The sequence below is a fragment of the Tachypleus tridentatus genome, chromosome 8 (genome assembly GCF_004210375.1).
Source record: "Tachypleus tridentatus isolate NWPU-2018 chromosome 8, ASM421037v1, whole genome shotgun sequence".
Classification (NCBI taxonomy): domain Eukaryota; kingdom Metazoa; phylum Arthropoda; class Merostomata; order Xiphosura; family Limulidae; genus Tachypleus; species Tachypleus tridentatus.
In genome coordinates this window covers 105,010,271-105,034,859 of record NC_134832.1, presented here as the reverse complement: position 1 = coordinate 105,034,859, position 24,589 = coordinate 105,010,271, and the positions used below count along the sequence as shown (strand labels likewise).

The following is a 24,589-nucleotide window of genomic DNA, read 5'->3' as shown; positions in this document are numbered from 1 at the left end:
TGAGACCGATATCGTGAAGGGCAATTTAGTGGAGAGTTAAAGACTGGAGTAAGTGGGAAAAAATTAGACTAATGTTTAGAAGGATAAAGGAAAAGAAACCTTAACAACTGAGTAATAGCTGCAGCTTGAGAGGAGGTGTGTGTTATTAGAAATACATTTTTGATTTAAGAAAATTTTAGAATTTTCTAAAATTACTTTAGGCAAATAAAGAACAGAGAAGTAATAGTTGCAAAACTCTCACAATTGGGGATAACATGATTGATTGAATATAGGTATTACTTTATCGGTCATATATCAGAGTTTATTAAGTTTGTGTATTTTTACCATACATTTTGTGAAATTCTGAAATTTCTTCAAAATATCATACAGATTTGTTTTAAAATATTTACTTATTTTTCCCAAGAGCTAGTTCAGAGTTCTAAAGCAACATTAACCTTTTTTATATAGCTAAAATATATACACACACTATATTGTATATAAACTACACGTTACTGTTTTGCAGGGGTTACAGTAGTCTATAAACTGTGTACCTTTTGTGAGAATCATAGGAATGTTTATATACTGCGTGTACTTGCTTTAGTTTTTTTTTAGGAAGTACATCAGTGTATATAAACCACATATCAATATTTGTAATTACATTGTTATTGATGTTCTTAAAGCACGTCTTTTTTTCCTGTAGGAGTTATGGAAGTGTTTATAAAGCTCTTCACAAAGAGTCGGGCCAGGTACTGGCTATCAAACAAGTTCCTGTTGATACAGATTTACAAGAAATCATTAAGGAGATCTCTATTATGCAACAATGTGATAGTCCATTTGTAGTCAAGTACTATGGAAGCTACTTCAAAGGAACTGACTTATGGGTAAGTTTAAAGTATTTTTGTCACATAGTTTAAATTGTTTTCATTGTGAATTTTCCAGAATGACTTGCTTAATGGAACAGGGTTAATCTGTTAATTTCAAACTTAAACCTCAGCTATTATACAGTGAAGCAGATTTGATCTTCCTAAAAACAGTGCTTTTGTTAAAAACAATTGGAAACTAAACTACAGCTGCAGAGAAACAATTCATTTTTGCAATAAAATTGTTAACTAAAACTTTGTAGTTATAAATTAAGGAAGTAACTTAAAGTAAAAGTACTTTTTAGTGGTACATTAATAACTTAAACATACTTAAAATGCCTTGATGGTTAATTAGTATCTTCTCATTTTATTTATTTTGTATCTCACTAGGATAATTATTGATGTTATTTTTTGAGTTCCCAAATAATTGTTTAAAATGTTAAATCAATATTAGTGAATATAACTTACCTTTTTGGTCAGTAATTTGCAGATAATTCAGTACTCAGTTAAGTAGCCATATAACTTTTGGTACAATGCTTCTGAAAAGTATTGATATATGAACTAAGGGTGATTAAGCACTGTTTGTTAAGTGGCCACTTCATTGGACAGCACTGTTATATACAGCATTAAAGCTAGCAAAACAGAATTCCTTTTAAGTTGATGTACATAATGTTATTTTGATAATTATTTCATCAGTATTGAGTTTTTTGTAATGTAGTTTCAGTGAAATTTTGCTGATTGAATTTTTTTTAAATTATTTTATAGTAAATGTATGACTAAATAGAATTTTTACACTAGTAATGGAAAATCAGTAGGCATTTCCAGTAATATTTTATGTAAATCATGTACTGTACGTATTCTTTGTAGTAACTATTTCATTGAAAGAAAGACCTGTTTCGTTTTTGTATAGTGATGATTTGATCATTTGTTGAATTTGGCACAACTATTAGATAATGTCAGATTGAAAACTTTAATAATAATCTATTACATTTATTCAGGATTGTTAGGTTTTTATATACATTTATGTATGGATAGGCAGGACTTTTTACAGTAGGTGTCTGTGGCTTGTTGGTGATAAGTTTCAACAATAAACAAACAGTACACAGTCCACTTCTTTTAAAATAATATATTAAAACAAGTCAAATGTACATACAAATGTTTATTACACATTTAATCACCACAGTTGTATCCAGAGATTCAAATAACCAGTTGTATTTGTCAAAGTCTACACAAGCTGGTTCACTTTGTTAATAGACATTTAACAAGATGAATTATTCTCCTCTTCTTTGTTTTTACAATCAGTGATAATTTCACTTATACTATCGGTTACCATAATTGCATTCAGAGTTTTAAATAATTCTCTTTTCATCAAAAGGCTGTGTAAGTTTGTTCAATTACTTAAGAACACAGTTGACAAAAAAATTATTATTTTCTACTCTGTTGTTAGAATACGGTGTGTAATAATTTCACTTTTACAAAAAAGCACCACTATAGGTGTTTTTTTACAGCTAAACTTGCAAACACAGTCTAGATCTAATTGACAACATTTCTTTCTTGAATTACAGTTTGGATGTGTATTTGTAAATAGCCCAACTGAGGTGTAGAACTTTCTGCATACTTTGATATATTATGATGGAATAATACTCGAGAAAAATTTAGAATGCTCTAGTAACATAACACAGTAATACAATGATCACCCCCCTTGGTGTGGATTCCTGTACGTGGTGACAGGACCTCCCAGGGAAGGTTCTATTCTTTCAGTTTACCTCCTCTGGGATCTAAACATCCACCCATGTGTTTGCCGTGCATGGTGACCCATGAAGGGGAGGAGAGGATCCTGGTGGTTGAGGGGTTCAACCCTAACATACCACTTTGGCCTTGAATTCCTGTAGACGGGCAGCTTTGGGGTGGTGCCCTTGGGTCATTCGGCTAGGGTCAACCAAGTACCAGTGTTGGATGTTTTTAACAGGTGTTGTGGATACTGTATTTGATGATGATGTTTGGGTATAGTGCCCACGAAACCCTGGTGTTGCCTCAGTGTCTTTGTTTGACATTGTAGTGCATCCCTTCTTATGGCTCCATGAGGGGTGAGGTCAGTGGGCACCGAAATTTCATTTTTTTATTATGGATCCTCCAATTAAAAACTTAAATAAAATAGTGAAAAAAACAGTCCATAGGTAAATGACCATGTCTTTAAGATTCTGAGCAGCAATCTTCAACATATGTAACATCTGTTGTACCTCATTTTATTATCTTACATTCTATTTCAGATAAAGCTTTAAGGCAAATGTCTCTCTTTTTCATTCAGAAGGGACTTGTCGGCTCTGTAGAGCATATGCTCTCTGATCACAACCTTTCTCTTTTCAATACTGGTTCTTCTACTTATTTTCATGCACCTTGTCAGTCCTTTACTGGTATTGATCTTTCAGTTTGCTCCCCTTCACTATTTTCTCATTTTTCATGAAAGGTTGACAATAATCCATGAGGCAGTGATCATTTTCCTATAATTTTGAGAGAGACTGGCCTTGGTTGATGCCACCTGACCAGCTTTTACTGGTAGAATCTGGATCATGCAAACTGGCCCTCTTTCACTGCTCTAGCAGAACTTGATCCTACCATCTGTAAGGCAGCAGTAACTGAATGTTTATTGTACAAGCAACTGCTCAATGTATTCCTAAAACCTCTACATGAGTTCCATGATATCCTCGTCCATGGTGAAATCCTGCCTGCCACATGGCATGGAAGGCTCAAAAACAGGTCTGGGTTACTTTCCATAGATATCCCACACTCTCGAACTGCATTGCTTTCTAGCAGGCCTGCGCACATGCTCAGTTGGTAAGATGTCAAAACCAGAAGGAATCTTGGATTAACTTCACAACCAGCGTATCTTCTACCACCAATTCCAAAGTCATGTGGTACAAAATTCGAAAGGTCAGTGGGCAATATAATTCTGTCCCCTTCTCAATCTTACACTCTGATGGCCAGGAAGTAGCCAATACTCCAGGTGAAGCTTTTGCTAGGTATCTAGCACTTCTGCTTTTCCCTCCACCTTCTTATTTATCAAGACTTGGGAAGAGTGATCACCTTTTTCCTTCCAAGCTGATTGTCTCTATGACTATAATTTTTCCTTTACACTGGTGGAACTTAAACTGGCCCATCATCAGTCTGGTGGTACATCAGTTGGACCTGATGATGTATACTATAAAATGCTGTGCCATCTACCTCCTGCTACTCTTGCTATTCTTCTGATTGTTTTTAACTATATCTGGTAGAAGAATATTTTTCATGATGACTGGTGCCAGGCTATTGTCATACCTTTCTCCAAGCCTGGGAGGGATCCCAAGATTCTTTCAAACAACTGTCCAATTGCTTTGACGAGCTGTCTTTGGAAGACTAGAGAAGATGGTTAATGATTGTCTTGTTTGGTTCCATGAATCAAACAACCTCTTCTTGCCCACCTAGTATGGGTTCCAAAGACAGCGATCCACTGTGGACCACCTGATTTGACTTGAAACTTCAATCAGAGAAGCCTTTCTCAAACGACAACATCTATCAATATTCTTTGACATTAAGAATGCTTAAGATACAACATGGAGGTATGGCATTTTGCAAAACAGTGTCAGTTGTCAAACATGTATACTGAGCAGCAGCTACAGACTACCCTCAATCATTTACTGAAGTGGACCACAGCAAACGGCTTTGACTTCTCACTTTCTAAAACCATTTGCATGCACTTTTGCCACCAACGAGGTATTCACCCTGATCCTGAACTCCGTATCAGTGAAGTTGTGCTTCCTGTGATCTCCAAGACAAAGTTCTTGGGGCTTATCTTTGACCATAAGCTGACCTTTATACCACACATCAAGCAGCTACAGGTCAAATGTACAAGAACACTGAACATCCTCCGTGTTCTCTCTTCCACCACTTGGGGAGCAGATCGATGTTCTGTGCTAAAATATATCATGCTGTTATTCGATCAAAACTTGACTATGGATCACTGATCTATGGCTATGCCAGAACATTGGCCTTAAAGATGCTGGACCCCATTCCTCATCAAGGACTTCAGCTCTGCAATGGGGCTTTCTACACTTCCCCAGTTCAGAGCTTATACTTAGAGTCTCATGAACCATCTTTGCACCTCCACCATTTGCAACTGTCTTTACTATATACTTCAAAACTACGTTCCTTACCAAAGCATCCCACCTGGGGTTGTGTTTTCCTTCCTCAGTGGGCCATACTTTTTCAGAACAGACGATCTGCCATGCTCCTTTTGGCCTTCATATGCAGGCACAGTTAGATAAATTGGGTCTGCCCATGGATAACATTGCTGTATCCACTGGTCAGCCCATCCCTCCATGGTTTCTCACAGTCCCCAAATGTGACCTGTCTTTAAGTCATCTGAGAATAGCATACACTCCCGATTGGAAATACTGTCTGTTATTTGCTGAACATCTCTTGAACCATCCTTTCATTCCAATTTATACAGATTGTTTGAAATCAGGTAACTGTATGGGCTCTACTATGGTTTGTTGTTGTTCGGTGGTTGCACGCAGAATCCCCTCTACAGCTTTTGTGTTCATTGCTGAACTGTATGCCATTTCTTGGGCCCTGGAACACATAAAAGCTAAGCAATATCCAAACTGCACTATTTATACTGACTCGCTTAGTTCTCTACTGTTCCTGGAATCGCTTGACATTATAGTTCACGCCCTGTTCTTGCCGATATTCAAAACCGACTGGCCCATTTTTCTTTAACATCTACTTCTCTCCGGTTTTTCTGGATACCAGGCCATATTGGTATTTGCAGGAACGAGCTTGCCAACACCGCAGCTAAATCTATCTGCTCTGGCACTATCACTGCTGTGCCTGTTCCATACATGGACTATGGTCCTGTATTCAAGGCTCAGCTCTGTGCCAGCTGGCAGTCGACTTGGAGTGAGCAACGCAAAAACAAGCTTTTCCAAATAAAACCCTATATTGGACTTTGGCTGCCTTGCTTCCGTAAGGATTGGAAAGAGGAAGTTGTTCTAACTAGACTACGCATTGGTCACAGTTTTTAACTCATTGTTTTCTTTTATCTGGAACTGATGCACCAATGTATAGTCTGTGTGATACTCAGGTCACAGTAAACCACATATTACTTTCTTGCTGTCATTATGATTCTCAACAATGGCATCATTTTAAACATGTTCTGCCCCAAGATTTGTCCATAACGTTAGACAGTGTTATTGGTGATTGTGACACTGTTCACCTTGGAAATGTTTTTAGTTTTTTAAAGGTTATTAATCTTTTTAATGCCATTTAAGTTTTTAAATTATACATTAGATCATTTTTAATGTGATTCCCTTTTAAGAATCACAGTCCATCTAGTTTGATTTGAAATTAGAAAATGACCATAACATCAAATAACTCGAAACCAGGACTGGAAGTGCCAACTTCAATGACTAACGCTGCTGTTTGAACTGCCCATTAGTCATCCTGGCAAATTATTATTAGAATTTTGCTACATATCTTCACCATATGGTTGTTTCATCTCCTATATGTTACTGACTGCTTTCATTTGCAATTCTACAATCTATTCACCATATTTAGATAGACAAATATCTTTACTTTTCCCCTTTACAATATTTGCTTGTAGGACCCTGCCAGGTGGCTGACAGTGCTTCCCATGGTATGATTATTTTCAAACATCTTTAGGGAACCAGGGTGAAACACTCATCTCATTTGCCCTAGTTTCACATGTGCTTATTGTGAAATGTTGAGTTTGTTCCACAAGACCATCTAAGGTATCCTTATGGTATATATTTGACTATTATCTAATCTAGATTGTACCTGTTCCATGGTCTGTCATGGAAACAGCCAGCATGAGGGGTTATTCTGTTTGCTTCCTTAGCTTGCACTTGCTGGCTTTTTAAAATAGGATTACAAGATAGCCCATTGCACTGTTGCCAATAAAGGACATTTCAGGATTGACGGACTAACAGAAATTTTGGCATTTTCTTTGGGGTTCCCTTGTTAATCTCCTCCCTACCCCCTTCCTTATGCTCATTGAGTGGAATAGTGACATTTTAAGTTTCAACAACATGCAAGAAAGCTTTGCACCAACATGACACGTGGTAACATTGTATGTATAAAAATGCTGTATAATGTCTTTCAAAAATCCATATTTTAAATCCCATTGTCATTAGTAGACCTCAGTTTGACCTCCTTGTCATGAGAAAGGACAGCATATTGCTTTAGGCATACATAATATTTATGTGATTTGTTTTTTTATGTTAGGTATTTTTTATTTTTATTCTCTGACTCGTATCTAATACATATAAACTAAATTCTGGCAGATAACATGGCCTCTGAATTTTGTTAATGTTTTTTAAAAAATGCATTTTGTAATATTTTAATTCAGTTTTACTTGTTAAGGCTGAAATTTGGTACTAAAATATAAACTTTGATTTTTCTCACATATGGGAATATAAATAAATTATTTTGAGATTATGTGATTATGTAAACCTTTTTTTAGTTTTTTTTGAAACATCTGAAAAAGAAATATTAAAACAAATGGCCAAATAATTTGAAGAAGTGTTGAATACATTTTCACTTTCTATAGACAGAGTTGTTCATATAATAGACTTTACTAGTTAGACTACAAAATATAATGACCTGAGAAAGTAAGATTATCTAATTGTTTTTGTGCTTTTATATTGTTATTTTGTTTTCAGAATACCAGTTCGAATCTGATTAGTATAGTTTCAGTGTCATACATGAATACTCGTTTAGTTTGCTTTTGTTTTATGAGTGCTTTCTCTTTTAGTTAGCCTCATACAGCTTTTTAATATTCTACATTAAAGTAGGATATTGAGAATAATATTTTGAGTAGTATTTTTTATTTTTGGAAACTTGGTTTTTATATTGAGAAAACAGTTGTATCATCAAACAATTGTTTTTGTGGTTTTTTTTCAGAGAAACACTCAGTTAAATAAAAGGTTTAGAAGTTAATAATTAATGTATAATTGGATTTCATTTGAACCCACAGATCTTCAAACATTTTTTAAAATATTCTTACCAGGTTTAATATCTAATCCAAATGACAAAAGATTCTTTGAAAGAAAAAAAATAAATGTGCTAGGGGATACAAGTTGATCTGGGTCTTAGGGGAATTTTGTAACTGGTTAACCAGGTTTATTAATCCTTTAAATTGATTCTTTAATTTAATTTAATTCTCAGGAGACTTGAATGGTTGAACTAATCAAAAATAGTAATAATCACAAACATTAATTTTGATTAGTTGATTTATTTTCCTGATTCACAACACCAATGGATTAAAGTGAACAACTGTAAATTAGTTAAAAATAGTCAATCATAGTTGCAATATTTTGATTATTTCAATAGTTGGAATATTAAAAAAGAATAATGATCAGAAATAGTGATTTTTGATTAATAAATTATTTTACCTTACACTAATTGGTGTAATTGTTGCTTATAAGTAATGAATTATGTTGATTAATAAGTATGTAAGAGTATTTTGTAAATGAAGATGTTGCAATAACGTTATATATCAATAAATATTAAGGAGCAGAATATTATATAACATTACTGTGAAATTTATTTAATAGTTTGTTATGGACTTTTCAAGTTTGGAGGCAGTGTTTTAGATTTTGTGTTAAGTCCAAAATGTTTTCAGATTAGAGTGTGTAAGAGAAGTCCATAGGAAACTATTCAACATGTAAACACAACCTAAAACTATCTCTGAAATTCAGGTCAGTAGAACTTAGTAAAACTTAAGTTCTTACAATTTGTCCTGAATACAATAAAATCAAGTTAGTATTAGTTATGTTAGAAAACATTAGGTTACAATTTTTGCAGAAAAGGAATGACAGTATTGCATTAAAGTTATAAAATATGTGTGTAACAGTTCTTTTCTTGGAAGCAGAAATATTAACAGATAATTAATATTAATTATTTTTTTAATAAAAATGTTCACACACACATGTATGATATGAATTGAAAATGAAATAGTTGTTGCAACATTTGAACACAAAAGCTTATCATAAAGTGGGTAAAAGGGTTGGCCTGCTAATGGGAAAATGTTAAAGTTTGAGTATCCCATAAGGAACTGATCGTATCTTGTAGAGTGTGATGTGTTTTATCATTTTAGGTAGTGGATGATTTATTATAGGAATTATTGGTTAACCTTTTTTGTGTTATATGTTCTAATATGCAAAGATCTTTTGGTCATTTACACACATTTCTTTATTCTTTGGATGGTTTGACCAAACAGAACCCAAAGTTTTTGTTTGTTTTTGAAGATTATTTGAATTTTCTGTTTTCTGGGTATCTTAGAAAGAAATCCTGATACTAAATGCAAGACAATACAGCTTAGTAAATTTTGTCTCTTTGATAGTTTTGTAGTGTGAGGCCTGTTTTCTTTCACTATTTTGAAAGTGTTTTCCAGTGTGTTTCAAGGGATACTCATTTTATATAAATGCATTTTATAAGCAAAAGTGAATCATGAGTTTTAATGGTTCTGGTGGTTAAGTAATGGATAAAATCTTGTTTGACTGAAAGTCGGTACAAGGTGAAAGAAATATGCTGATCAATGTAAAACACTTAGAAATAAGTTTCATGTTTTAGTTTTAAGGAAAAAATGGTGGGAGGAATTCTGGTTCAGTTAAAAAAGAGGAACATTTTTCTTGTACTCAGTCTCAGATAACAAAGATTATCATTTAAAGAAGCATCACCATATTAACCCTTTCGGCTCAGTTGGCGACCTCAGTTGACTTGAAAGCTCAGCGAGGCAGGCGACCTTCCTTTATTCCTGTTATTCTTGTGTATTGAATTTAACATATATAGTGTTGGGTACAATCCCTGAATATTTCAGGCACTTTTGTTGAGTTATTGCTGAGATATCATGCTTTTAGTACTGATACCGTAATTAGGTGAAGTATCAAACATATATTCAGCGCCATGCCAAAAAGTAAAAGTTGTTATTCAGCATCGAAAGGGTTAAACCTTTTTAATATAGGATTTTCCAGTTCTTTAAGAAATATGTTATAGGTAATGAAGAATTAATGAAGATGCTGTCTGTCAGTGTGTAGGTGTTTTTTCTGAAAAATATTTTCACAAAAAATCAACAGCTTCATTATGATGAAGGTAGACAACATTGGCTGCATGTGAATTATTTTGCTGATATTTATTAGCTTTTAAAAAACTCATTTTTTTACCTTAGATGTTTCTTAAAAAGTATGATACAAAGAGAAAAATTCAGCAACATAACTTGGGGGACAGACATACTGGTTACAAAATTATTTTATGGAAAAATAGGTGAATTGTTAAAGCACAGCTTTAAGTATAGGAAATTGTCCTTCAAAATACTGATGCTTTTTAGCTTGTGAAAGTTTTCTTCTTTGTTCCTACTCAGTCATACTTAGTTACATTTTTAAATTTGGAAAGAAATTATTTAAGTTTATTTGTGAGCTGTGATCAGTATTTCAAAAAATTCTGCAAGTTAAGTTTTCAGTTTCTTATGATACTAACCTAGAATTGAAATTAACTTGTTTATGCAGATACTAAGCTTAAACATTTCTCAATGTAAAAAAAAAAAAAAGCCTAATTTGTACTAGACAAATAACTTCTTTTAATTTGTTAGTACTTTTGAAATTGTAACATATGGTGAGTTAGGTTTTTCAGATTAAATGCATTACAAGACTTATTTAAAATAATCTTTAAGAAGTTTGTTGTATTAGGAACTTCCTGGCTATTCCAATATATTTCATTATTCTAGGTGTCAAACAATTAGATGAATGGAATACAGGAAAAAGTTATCATTAAGAAATGTTCTCTAGGATTTTCTCAATCATTCATTTTATGATGAAATCCACATTGTTTATGTTTGAATTATAGGAATATGGATAATGTCTGTAAGGTGGTTTTCAGTATGAAAAATCCTTCCTGGAAGTTGATAGTTTCAACTTTTCTTTGTATAAATTTTTCTGATTTTGTTTTCATTCTATTTAAGATAATCCTGTCTTTGTTCAGTGATTTTGTGATAGTGGCTTTATATTTATACTTGATTATTAGAATTAATGCTGTCTGATTAAAGTTATCTTAATATATTGCACAGCTTTATAATTCTATTAATATAGTTATTTCTGAATTCCTTTAGATTGTTATGGAGTATTGTGGTGGTGGTTCAGTGTCTGATATCATGAGATTAAGGAAGAAAACGGTGAGTATTTAATTAATACTTACTCATTGTTGTCAAGCAATTATTTTTGTGACTTGAGAAAATCCACTTGATGGAGGGGGGAATAGTCATAGAAAAGCCTTTTTCAGAGGAAACAAGAAACTTTTTGTTGAAGCTAAAGCTTATTCACTTATAACCGTTGTTGATTTAAACTTGCTCGGCAAATACAATGATTGTTAGAATGTGGAAAAAGTATTAATACTTAAAGAACTTGTGCATAGGCATCTTATAATACTTATATATATATATGTATATGTAATGTGTTTATGATTGATAATTACAAAATCAAGCTAATGTTATGTGGAAACATTAAGCAGTGGATCTGAAGTCCTGATGAAAGAACATTCAGGTAAGCACAACCAAAGTAAAATTATACAGATGTGTATTCAGCTTTTACTTGGTGTAACTATAAAATTGGATTCCTGAAAGCATATTCAACATGTTTTTGTACTATTTAAGCACAAACAATGTTCCAAGTAAAATAGGAGTCACTCCTCCAAATATATTATTATCATATTTAAAGCTGTTAAGGTATCATCTGTGTATTTTATTTGTTCAAATATTTATAGTGATTGTTGTAACAAACAAAAACATAAAATTAATCATTATGATATAATGAGTTGACCTTTCAACTTGCAAACTGTATAAAAGTGCATGTGTAGTTTGAGAATTAAGACTGTTCAACTGAATGTTGTAACTAAGTATGAAAAATTTGTATAACTTTTGACAAGAGCTTAAACTTTAGTTTTACACTTTCCTCTATGCAGTATGATAAGTGCCACTCAGAGTATACAATGTAAATAAACCAAACACAACTAAGTACAAAAAATTTGTGTAACTGTTAATGCGAGCTTAAACTTTAGTTTTGATATTTCTTTCCGTGTATTATGAGATCAATACCACTTTAAAATATATAATGTAAGTAAATCCAACACAAGAACTAAGTGGCACTTCTCTTTCAGTTGAGCATATTAGATATTAATTACAGTTTAGGGTTGCAGTATGTTTCATGTATGAAAATTATGGTATTGGGCTTAACTTTCTCTTTGCTAGCTTAGTTAAATTGACTGACCATGTGATCACTTTGTACTCATGTAAAGACCTTGTTTTTTGATAAGACTTACTTTTAGTAAAATATGTATACCTTCACAAAATGTGGCAAACTTTCAGTAAATATTATTTCTTTCATGTACATTTTTTTTTTTGGTGAAGTATTTTTAATAAGCTAAAAAAGATTTGCCCATGTGTATATCAAGTCTTGTTTTTTTAAGTCTGAGTGTAAAGTTACTTTCACATTAAGATTAAAAATACTTTTCATCTCAGATTTCAGTTGTGGAATCTCTAAGACTTCCTGGATACATTTCAAATGTTTGATTTCAATAAAACATTTTATTTTGTTATTTTCTATACCATACCTATAAAAGATTGTTTAACTATATAACATAATATAACATAAATACGAGTTATCCTTGTTTACTTTCTAAAAAGTATTAAACTCATAATATTATACATTTATTTGTACTTAAATTTTATTGTTACATTGCCCTTTGATCTGTTTCCAACTACTGTTAGCACCATTATAAGTTGTAAATCACTTGGTGAACATGGAGCTTATGTTATGTTATTGAATTATTACCCACAAGCTACTGAAAGCTGTTTGTATGCCTACTTTGTGAAACATAATTATTATTATTATACTACAATATATTTTACATAATCATACTTTAGCTAGCTTAAAAATACTCCATTTTTTTAAATATATAAATTAGTTAATCTTATAATAATAATAATAATAATAATAATAATAAATAAAAAATACAATGAAAATCTAGAACTTAAAGTACTTATCTGAGTCTTTTGTTTTTTGTATCAACTGTTGATCACACTTAACTATATTTTTATAATAATAATAGTAATGTACAAAACAATATTATTTAATTAAATAATGAAAGAAAGAACATAGAATAATAGCATGTAAAAAGCAGCACATGTCCCTTAACTATCAAATTTTTTCTGACTTTTTAACTATGCAACAAGAATCCATTACTAGATCATTCACACTAGTTGATATCTTTTCAAAAAACAGTGTATATAATATGTCAATTGATAAGTGAAAATCTTGGCTAATTGTTGGTCATAAATAATATAATATTAAATACAAGAGACAACTATTAAAAAATCCTGAGAGGATGTGACAGGTAGGTGTGGCAAGAGGGGTTTGATTTTTCCATTTGATAGCTCTGAAACTAAACAAGATTGTAAGCTATAAAAATTATTTTGTCTGAGCATTGGTGATTTGATAGTGAGTAATTTACATTACATTTTGTTCTTATTGGAGGGGTGGTGAGTAAATTACAGAAAACCAGCTGCTTAGAGAGAAAATGTTGCATTTGTCACACTAGAAGAAATTTATTATTTGTTTTTAATATTGCCTTATAAAATCAAGAACTTTAAATCTTTTATACTATTAAAATATGGATTAGTAGCTATACTAAATGGTATAACATGAATAAAAAATAGTTTAATTTTTATCGTGGGTCACTAAAAACCTTATGACATGCTGTGAAGGATGCCCAGTGCAAAAGGGTTAATGAATTTAAGAATTCAGTGAAATATAACAGCACCTCTTTCCTGTGTTACTGTATATGAAAGATTATTGATTATATATCTTTACCAGATTTCTGTTTTTCTTGATGTGTATGAATTTGTTTCCCAATGGTTCTTCTAACACAGCCATGTAAAGGCCACTAGGTACAGGAGAAAGAGTGAATCCCATTATTATGTTTGTAAAACTGGCCTTTGTATGTAGGATAAGTGTTGTTTAAGAATACACATATACTGCAAAGGAAACAGGTTGGTTGCTTGAAAGAAACTCCCAGCAGAGAGCTTTATATTCTCTCTTCAATCTAGATTTAGTTTTTCTCTACCCAAAAGTAGGAAAGGTAGTCATTATATAATGATTGTTATCAACTAATTCACCAAATGGTCCAAAGGTGTTCTATTACAGGATTATCTTCTGGAATTTATTTTAGACAGAGTGAGGCCTGTTCAACCAATGTTGAGATTAATAAAGATTTTATATTGAAAAAAAGACTAGTGTATCTTCTCAGTTTAGTTTGAAGTTTTTTATTCTATTGGCAAAATCTATAGTTTTTGAGGTAATAGGGGTTGGTTTCAAGTAGAAAATTTAATCTCTTAAACTAAACCATTTAGCAAGGTATGGAAATAAGAGAAATTTCTCTTGAACAATAATGATAGAGCAACCTTTAATAGTGTTTTGATGTTTGCAAGAACTCTAGTGGTGTTATTGTCTTTGAATATGGTGTAAGATCAAAGCTTAAAAACTAATGAATATTATATGAGTTTTAACTGGCTTTGTAAACATTTAGAAAATATAGTAAGTTAAAGTAATTTTTTCCCTCTGTACTGCTAAGATGTATATACATAAAAAAGATGTTAGTATAGTGTAAAACCTTTTAACTATCGCTGTGGGTTTTCCTGTGATCATGGTTCAAAGAGCATGTCATTACTTTTGTAGACTTTCATTCAAAATTTTACGAATGCACATAAATTGTGTATCAAATTGACCAACAATTATAACACAATAATTTCAGTGTTATATACTAATTAATTTCTTAACTTAAAAGTAAATATTGAAACATTCTTAAATATCATTTCTTGTGTGTCATATGGTATGTTGAATGCAGCTTTGGTTCAAATTAGAAGTTTGTCTAAATACAAAGTATGTACTGGCTTGCAAATTAGAAACTGAAATTACCAATGCAGACAAACAAGAATGTGAAGTAAGAGCCTCCAGTCTTTTCTGTTTCCTCAGATATCATTAAATTTAGTGAATTAAACACAGTGACCCAACCCACCTCTTCTATTACTAGAAATGCTTACTTATGTTCACCTGTTTTGCCCTCATGTTTATAACCAATCAGAAGCTCAGAACTTCTCCCATGTATGTTTCTCAACATCATGAATTTGAGAATTTCCTAAAATTGTCTTTTATCTCACATCTTGGAAAGAAGGGGTGAATAAAAATGTTCAAAAAATATTTTGACCCAAATACAGTTTAATCAGTAAGCCTGATAAATTAAAATAAAATTCTGAAATATTAGTAGAATAATGTATCTTTTTTTTTTGTAATTTCAAAATGTATATGTAAAATAAAAAAGTATGTTTTTTCTACTTCTTTCACATGCCAAATACAGCATTCCAGGTAAAGTAAGTGATATTAATGTCTTTACAGTTGTAAGTGCTAGAGATCATTGTTTTTTATATTTCTTTACATACTGTTCTATGTTGTTAGCAAGAAAACTGTAAGTACTTATTTCTAAATAGCAATAATGTATATTTATATATAATGCATTATAACCAAAATGTGTGTATTTTATAAAGTACTGGTCCACTAAAACAATGTCAAGACAGTCATCTTTGTAAAGAATAGTTTCATACTATTGGATATGGTGACATGAGTTCATGTGTGCCAAGTCATTGCAACCTGTGTAATATTAGTTAGACACAACTGAAAGGTCAATAAAAAACTTGTAATGTATAATGTTATGAGATTTAAGCTGTATAGACTAAACATTTGGTTTTTTTATTTACATTTTGGAGTCATTCTAGGATGAAAAAAGCATAATTTATATCTATTCCTTTTTTTCATATTGATTATAAGGCTGGTCAAATTGACCAAACCCATACAGATATACAATAGTAAAAATACCAGATAAAATATAAAAATTAATAATTATTAGGAGGTTATAAAAATTTTGTTTGGTAAATTTAACAATTTTCTGATGTATAGAACTTTAGAACTTTAAAATCAAAATAACTTTGCATGTTAAACAGTCAGTATTTGAAAAGGGAAAATTTCACAAGCAAATTCTAACTTTAAAAATTTTAAACTTTATTTAAAAAATCTAATATTTTGTGTATGAAAGACTTGTAATGTTTACAGATATTCTGTGAAGATATAGACCAGTGTTAAAAGTTATAGTGTGAAAACCATAATGAACACAAGGTTGGTTCCTGGGATGTAGCCTATAATGAGAGAGTTAACCCTTTATCATTTAGTAGATTAAAGTGCATATGTCACAACCTTTTACAGAGGTACATTCAAAATTTAAACTATTTAATTATCAATGCATACAAATAAACTTGGCATCAAAACATAGCGAATAAATTAGATGTTAAAATTATATAAGTTGTAAGTTCTTCATTTTACAAGGGAATACTTAAAAACAATCTTGAATCTTCCCTAGTATGAAAATTGTGACATTTGCTCTCTGGTTTTCCCTCTTCACTATGTTATTTACCACCCCTCTCAAAAGTACATAATTAAATGTAAATTACTTATATAGTAATAAAAGTAACTAATATATAAAAATTAAAAACTTGTCAGGAGAGATTAGGTAAAAATAAAGTTTTGTGAGGTATACGTGCAAGTAGTCTGTATGATACATAATTTAATAGTGTAGTCTGAGCTACAAGTTTACTGAGTGCTATTCAATTTGTATAGCATGTCTAATTAGTTAGACATGGTTCAAAGGGCAATGAAACCATAAAATTTAATAAGAAACGCATGAATACTGTTACAAGCTTTAAACTATTTATAATAAACAGTTGTGGTTTCCTGTAACAATTTATAGTCATTTCAGAAATTAAAAAGGATGATTTAGAATTATTTCCTAACTTTTTTATGGTGGTTGAGGTTGATTGTAATTATATTTTAAACTTAAAAAATAAAGTTTTGTCATTCAATTTTTTGTGTTAAAACTCTTTCTGTGAAAAGATGTTGAACAGCCTCATTTGAGATTTTCGTTATCTCTTTAGAAGGTCTTATTTATTAAGTATAACTCATTGTGTACTCATACATTTTCATATTGAATGATAGTTATTCCACCTTGTGACAGCTTACAGAAGAAGAAATTGCTACAATCCTGTCAGATACTTTGAGAGGGCTGGAATATCTCCATCAGCGTAGGAAGATTCATAGGGACATTAAGGCTGGGAACATCCTACTGAACAATGAAGGACATGCAAAGCTTGCTGACTTTGGAGTGGCAGGGCAACTTACTGTAAATAACAGACATTTCTGTTAACATTACTATCTTTTGTTTTTGGAAAGTTGTAATTTAAAGTTTTTCAAGTCTTGAACATTATAGAAAAAAAACGTATGAATACTATATAACACCAGCCAAAAAAAAACATTTATGTTGTTGTTGCAGATGTGGAGGTGTTAGTAAGTACATGAATGGAAACTCATTATTGTCTGGATATCCTTCAAGTTAAACAAAAATAACATCAAGATATTAGCCTCCATTACAACATAAACCACAGTTGTTTTTCTCACATAGTTCTCATTCTAGTCAATATGAAAAAGTGGGGTAATAATATATACACATCATGTATTATACTGAAGCATGTGTGCTCATGTTCTGCATTCATATTTCATTTGCAGATACGGAAACACAAGTTTTATTTTTTAAAAAAAGGCTAAATATTACCATTATTTAACAAAAATTTTGTTCAGTACAAAACTATTTATTCACATATACCTTGACTAGTAATTAGACTGAAGTATCATAATTTTCAAGAAGATTATTACTTCTGCCAGTAGTTTGATTTAAATTTTTCTATATGTTAGGTTAGCAGTTAATCCTAGAATTTCCAGTGAGATCCATACAAACCTACTTTTCAAAAATTTTTTAAACTCTTTATGAACCAAATGAGTGTCTATAACTTTGTTACAGGATTACTAATAACATATGCCTATGAATTTGTCACAAGTATTATGTTGATTGTACTCTCTTTGCAGTTTGTTGTTTTCACCAGTCCAAAAAGAGCTTATTTTGTGGCTCCCAACTCCAAACTCATACAGTTTGTGGTAAACTTAAATGCATAATTTTTAACAAGGGACCAGATGTATCCAAGCAGTTAGAATGCTCTGACTATGAACCCAAGAGCTCATGGTTCATGGCACATCACCACAGAAATATACTCTTCATCCTGTGGCCTTGCATAAAAATAGTTTAGTCTGCTTCATTCTTGTTGTTACCATTATTTGCCTTAAACAAAAACTAGATTCATGTCTACATGGGTTTTCTTTACTGTGAATGACACAAAGTTTTAGTGTCTTACATTCAAAATTTTATTAACTAACTTTTTATGTTATACCAGTTGGTACTGCATGAAAACATAGTTAATAATTCATATTTTAGTTGTATATAAGTTTAAAGTTCTTATTTATATAATGAAATACTTTTTAAAAATCTTGAACTTCTAGTATCACACAATAACAAGTTTTCTCTAGATATCATCTCTTTTCTAATTTATCCACCATCTCTTCATATGTATGAAATTAAGTATGAATTACTCCCTATAGAATCATTATTGCTGAGACAAACTTTAATTTTTATAGCTTACAATTTTGCCTGGTTATAGAGCTACAAGTAGAGAATTACACTCTTCCTGCCACTCATACCAGAAACATTATCTCTGTCAGGCTTTATTAATAGTTCTCTTTTATATAACTACACAATACCTATAAACAATAGAAAGTCAAGGTTTTCATCCATCAAATGACAACTTTTATTGCTTCGTGTGCTGAACAGATGAGCATCTATTTCATGTATAATGCAACTTTTGTTCCCATTGAAAGCGTAATGACGATCTTGGATCAATTTTTAACAGCTCTTATCACATAGTTGGAAAACGAGAAACATTTTGAGAGTAAGGGGAAATTGTGTGCTTTTTCTGTGTTATGAGTCCATGTTCTTTACATTATTTTGTTGAATAAAAATGTTTTAATGCACTACTACCATTAGTATATATAATATGTTGGCTTAAGTGTCCTTCAACAGCAATAAAAAAGAAGATTGGGTCAAAGACTGTTGTTTTTATTTGTATTTTTATTACTACAAAATTAACTAAAATGTAAAAAGAGAAGTATTTTTGGGAAAGTTAAGATTAGGTAAAATAAATAACAATAAGAAATAAAAATGTTTCACCAGGCACACAAGCAACACGTAGGTAATGTAATTCAATAGCATTACTTCAGCTGTACATTCCCTAAGTGATTTAAGACATATTGTGACACAGGTAGTAGTTAGTCATGGTTCAAGGAGCAATAAAATAATAAAAGTTAAACATCAATAACTCTATGTTGTTACAAGCTTAAAACTACTTTGGATAAATTAATGTAGTGTCATGTTACAACTTAAAGATATTTTAGAAAGAGAAATGAGTGTTGTAGGTTTATTTCACATTAGTTTTGGGTAGTTACAAGGTTGATGAAATTGACTGATATCATTTTGAGTTAGAGTAGAGAAAATGATAGATGAAATATAAAGTTTTATGGGGAAAGAATCTTCAAAATGTATTTAGGAGGTTTTGAAGATCACACAAAGGAAATTTAAGATTTTTTGAGATGTAAAAAAGTATTTTTAATTGTAACATAAAAATTATTTGCATATGGACTATTCAAAACAAGTACTCAATATATTCATGCACAAAATTTTATTTTAGTTTACTAAAAATAGTTCACTAAAATTACGATTTCTTTTGTTTATGAAATACTTAAAATGTTAAGTAAAAAAACTGCCAAATATTGTGAAGATATACACAATAGGTTTTTATATATGCATTTTGAAATAATCAATATTGCACTGTCAATTATCAGGCTTTCTAACTAAACTGCATTTGGGTCAAAAATATAACTTTTTAGACAACAGTTTCACTTACTCCTTCCTTCTAACATTCGAGACAAATCTAGAGGATGAAAAACCATGTAAAACAGATTTTGTGCTTTTGATTGGTTGTTTATAGATCACAAACAGAAGTAGGTATACATAAGAAAATTTACAAAAACGAAAGAGGTGGGTGGGACCACTGTATTTAATTTGCTAAATGTAATGATATCTTAGCAAACCAAAGAGATAGAAGGTTCTTATAATCTAACTTGCTAATGTTGCTAATTTGAGTCTCTAATTCATAATAAACTATACTTTTTACTTGGACATCACAAACATCTAAGAACCAAAGCTACATTTAACATACCATGTGACACACAATAATTGATATATAGGAATGTATCAATATTTAATTTAAGAAATTAAGTAGCATATAATACCAAATTTTCAATTATAATCAAGAATTTGATACTAAACTTAGTAACATACATTTGTAATATAATAGTTCAATAAAATATTGAACATAAGTCTACAAATGTTATAGCATGCCCTTTAACCTCTAACCATAGGAAGAATCGTAGTGAGAAGGTTAAACAGTAACATATTAAGGGCTTTTAGGCTGTAGTTAATGATTCTTCATGACCTAGTTTTGATAAAAATGAGATGAAGCCTTGTCCAGAGCTTTTATAACTTTCTCAACACGGGCTTGGTCAATTTCACTGACTCTGTTACATCTTTGTTCTCGTTTAATCCCTCTAGTGATTTAAAACTTTTAACTTTACATTTATTCTTACCAAGAAATAAATAGTTCTGAATTCAGGTTTGTTAGATATTTCTATATACAGACATGCTTGTAGATAACTTCACATGACTCTGTTGGCTGCTATGACTCATACTTTAAATTTATTTGGTTTAGACTAGTGACATTACACATGCAGAAATATATTTTTAACCATTTTATTATACACAGACTTAAGATATTTGTAGCTGAGAAACTAATTTATTGTTTTAAATTTTGAATTGCAAAACATATATGTTAATTAGTGAATTCAGGCTAGCAAAGAGTTTTAAATAATACAGGTGTGACTTTGGTGAACTAATTTCTGCATGAAACAAGGCCACAAGGGCTTTCATGTTCATTGGAATTCATCTTTGTTCATTGGCATGCTATGAGCATGTTTCAGTTTAACCAACAACACTTTTTTTTATTTACTTAGTGTAAATCAACATCTGTTGAACAATTTTGTAAATGAAGGTTTAAGATATGGCATCAGCCTACTAACAGCCCCAGTAGATTATTTAGTATCAGCTGTGAACAGCCCTTCTGCATTTTCAGATGTGAAGGCTTGAATAATATTGTTTTGACAAATATTTGACATGTGAGAACATTCCATTTTCCACATTAAACATGTTCTTTCCATGTATTAAAAATCAAAATGTAATAATCACAAATCTTGAAATTTGTATATTTCATTATGTTGTAATAAGGTTTTTAAGTTACAATTAAAAAGTGTAATTGGTATTCATCATCATAAACAATTGAGTAAATAAACTTTGTTGTCTTGAGCCTAAGATTGTAGTGTTCGTTTAAACGATTTTTCAATTCTAACAGTAACGAGTTTTCTTAGCAGTCATTTTGTTGTGTATGAATTCTGCTGCCCATTTTGTGGATATACTTATGTTGGCTCAACATTTAGAAGAGATTTTTAAAGACAGGTTAATCCTAGGTTCAAGGCCAACTCGGGCACTGCTCAACAAGCATTAAATGAATGTAATGTTGTCTCAGCCCCTAGTATGTTCAAAGTAACTGGTAAAGCCAAAACTAGACTGTGATATAAATAAAGGAGATACTTCTAATCCTTCAAATGAAGGCAATATTAAACAATCAGCAAACAGATACTGAACTTTTACTCACAATGTGAACAGTTGAACATCATTTAAACTTTCATACTCAGTTGTATAATTTAACACTCTGTTGAGTATGATCTGATAAAATATCAATAGTTTCAGAACTGTGTAACATTCATGTTGAAACTTTGTGAGCTGACACTTCAGTATAGTGTGATTCTTAACATACAGCTTTTCTTGTTTTTATTAAGCAGTACATAAATAGTGTTTTGCAATTCACTTATTATGTCAAGTAATATTTCAATGATACACTGTAGGCACAGTTCAATTAGTTATGGAAAGGTCTGTGAAAAGGCAGGGAATTTAATTCTGCTCAAAATGTGCAAACTTAGTGGTAGAAATCAGCCCTATTTGCAGTTCAGTTTTATTCTTGTGTATCACATACTTCAGTGCCGACTTTTTACAGTAAACGTGTCACTTTTTATGAAAAAAAAATTAAAGTACTTTCAGTCAAATAGAATAAGCATTTTAAAGTTGTAAAATCACTTTTTGTGTTATGTTTACTGTGATTAATGTGGATCATCCAACTTTATTTTTCAGTCCAGTCCAGTTACTAGGCAATTATACTCATGTTGGAACTTCACACATATCCACAATTTTTTCAATTAATTTATAAAGACTTATTATGGAGAGAAATATAGATTATGTGAGTAAGTCTAGTGAGGAAAGGCATTGTACAGTAGTATTATCAAGGTTAAGAATTTATAAATATAATGAAGATATAAAAAAAAGGTATTCAAAGAAAATAATATTTTAAATATGTTTCTCAAGATTGATGCAGTATATCTTTTCGTAGGATGTATGTACCTAGGACAGTGTGATAACCACATGTTGGTAAAATTGTATTAAAAATTTGTAAGGCACGTTTTCTGTTATTTCACCTGCATATCCATTGGGGCCAGTTCATACTGATGTGTATTTTAGTGTTTTGGAAGTAAGTCATATCTCTAGTTTTGACAAGTCAATGGTAAGATCTTTGTTAGGTTGCAGTGTGTTGTGTACAAACTTAATGCAGTTTTTGAAGAATTTGGAATTTTTATGTCACTATTAATAAACAACATTAGTTTCATGCACTCTTCAGTTTCTGAACAGATTGTTCATTAGCCCTAACTTTGATCTCTACTTGTTTGTTATATCCTGGGAATCATGAGGGCATCATCACATTAGGAAATACAATGAGTGGGCATAATTGTATAGGTATTATTTTGGTGTGGCACTGTTTGCAAATTACAGTGAAGTTTATCAGTGTACGACTGTATTCTGCTACAGTTCATTTTCATACAGTAGAATGGAGAGCAATCCAATAATATTTGCTTTGTATACTAGTTTTATCTGTTGTTTCATCTCTTATCTCCAATCCAGTATATCTGCTCTTTCTTATTACAGGTTGTGAAGCTGGCAAATAAAAGTTAGGTCTTATAAATGCTGCCTCCACTCCTGCATGGGTCATATTTCCTAAGATACCTCACAAACTGATGTACATTTTTATGATTTCTTGTATTATAACCCGTACCTCATTTTTATTTGTTTTTATGCTTCTTGTTGTAATTTGTGTTTTGATTCTTTGTGCCATGTAAATTGTAATACCCTTTGACAACCATATATTGATGTGATGTGTTTTTAACACTTCCTGTTGATGATGCAAAACATTTTCATTGCCATATTTATGTAGAAATATAGTTATCGAAAATTAAATCCTAAACAGCAAATCATGTATTTATAAAATATGCTAAGTAAAGATTTTGATTATTAAAATTAGGTTGTATTAAAGTACCAAATACTCACATAAGTGAAAACATTTAGATTAGAAATTTAATTACTATTTTATTCCAGCAATTTAAGGTATCCAATACTTGTGTGATTGTGTTAAGCTTCAGTGAGGGTATGTGTAGGTTTCTATTCCTGTAAACTGTATATGTGTATGTCATAAGACATTTACATGTGAATATCATTTATTAAATAGCTGGAGAAATTTCAGTCAGTTTCTTTATGCTCAAGATGCAAAGTTATGAAGAAAACTTGAGATATATCAACTACAGCTATAGTTTTTACAACTAAAGTATTATTCAGTGTATAAGTAACAAAGAAAATGAAAGTAAATACCTCAGGACAGCTGGTATGGGTACTGGCACTTTTACTAATAAAGCTGAAAACAACGTTTTGACTTTCTTTGGTCACATTTGGGTTATCAAAGAAAGACAGCTAATTAACACCATCCACTGCCAACCAATGGGTTACCCCAATCAAGTAACAGGATTTGACCATCACTCTCTGAATAAAACTGTAACTCCAGAGTGTTGAGTTCTTTTTTTTTTTTTTTTATAACAGCAGTGGAGCACAAACCATAGAATCTTTGAATACATTATTCAGCATACTAATCATTGGATTACGCTAAGCATCTGTTATAGCCATTATGGTTTAATTATCTTTTACAATTTTTTAAATTTTATTCAGTCTTGTCATATAACAGAAGTATTAAACTTAACTAATTAACTTAACACAATTTTTTTGTTAATTAATGAGAAGATGAAATACCACTGATTAATATTGATTTACCGTTACACAGTTGACATCATCAAGTTATCTTGATTGATTCCACATGGTACAGTCAAGTTGAGACCTGGCATGGACTGTGGTTAAGGCACTCACTCATAATCTGAGGGTCACATGTTCAAATTAGGGTCACACCCAACATGCTCGCTTTTTCAGTCATGGGGGCATTATAATGTGGGGCTCAATCCCATTATTCGTTGGTGAAAGAGTAGCCCAAAAGTCTGAGGTGGGTGGTGATGAGTAGCTGCCTTCCCTCTAGTTTTACAGTGCTAAATTAGGGATAGCTAGCACAGATAGCCCTCATGTAGTTTTGTGCAAAATTCAAAACAAACCAAACAGCTCAGTTGTGA

At 31.3% G+C, this 24,589-nt stretch overlaps 1 protein-coding gene across 5 annotated transcripts in view; it reads left to right on the top strand.

Moving 5' to 3' along the window:
- hpo (serine/threonine-protein kinase hippo) overlaps positions 1-24,589 on the top strand; it is a 66,302-nt gene that overhangs the window by 23,124 nt on the left and 18,589 nt on the right. For all 5 annotated transcript variants that reach the window (XM_076450621.1, XM_076450620.1, XM_076450619.1 and 2 more), the window contains 3 exons: positions 680-860; positions 10,999-11,061; positions 17,001-17,165. In XM_076450621.1, coding sequence (XP_076306736.1) covers positions 792-860; positions 10,999-11,061; positions 17,001-17,165 — 297 coding nt within the window. In that variant the 5' untranslated portion in view covers positions 680-791. The remainder of the gene's footprint in view (positions 1-679; positions 861-10,998; positions 11,062-17,000; positions 17,166-24,589) is intronic.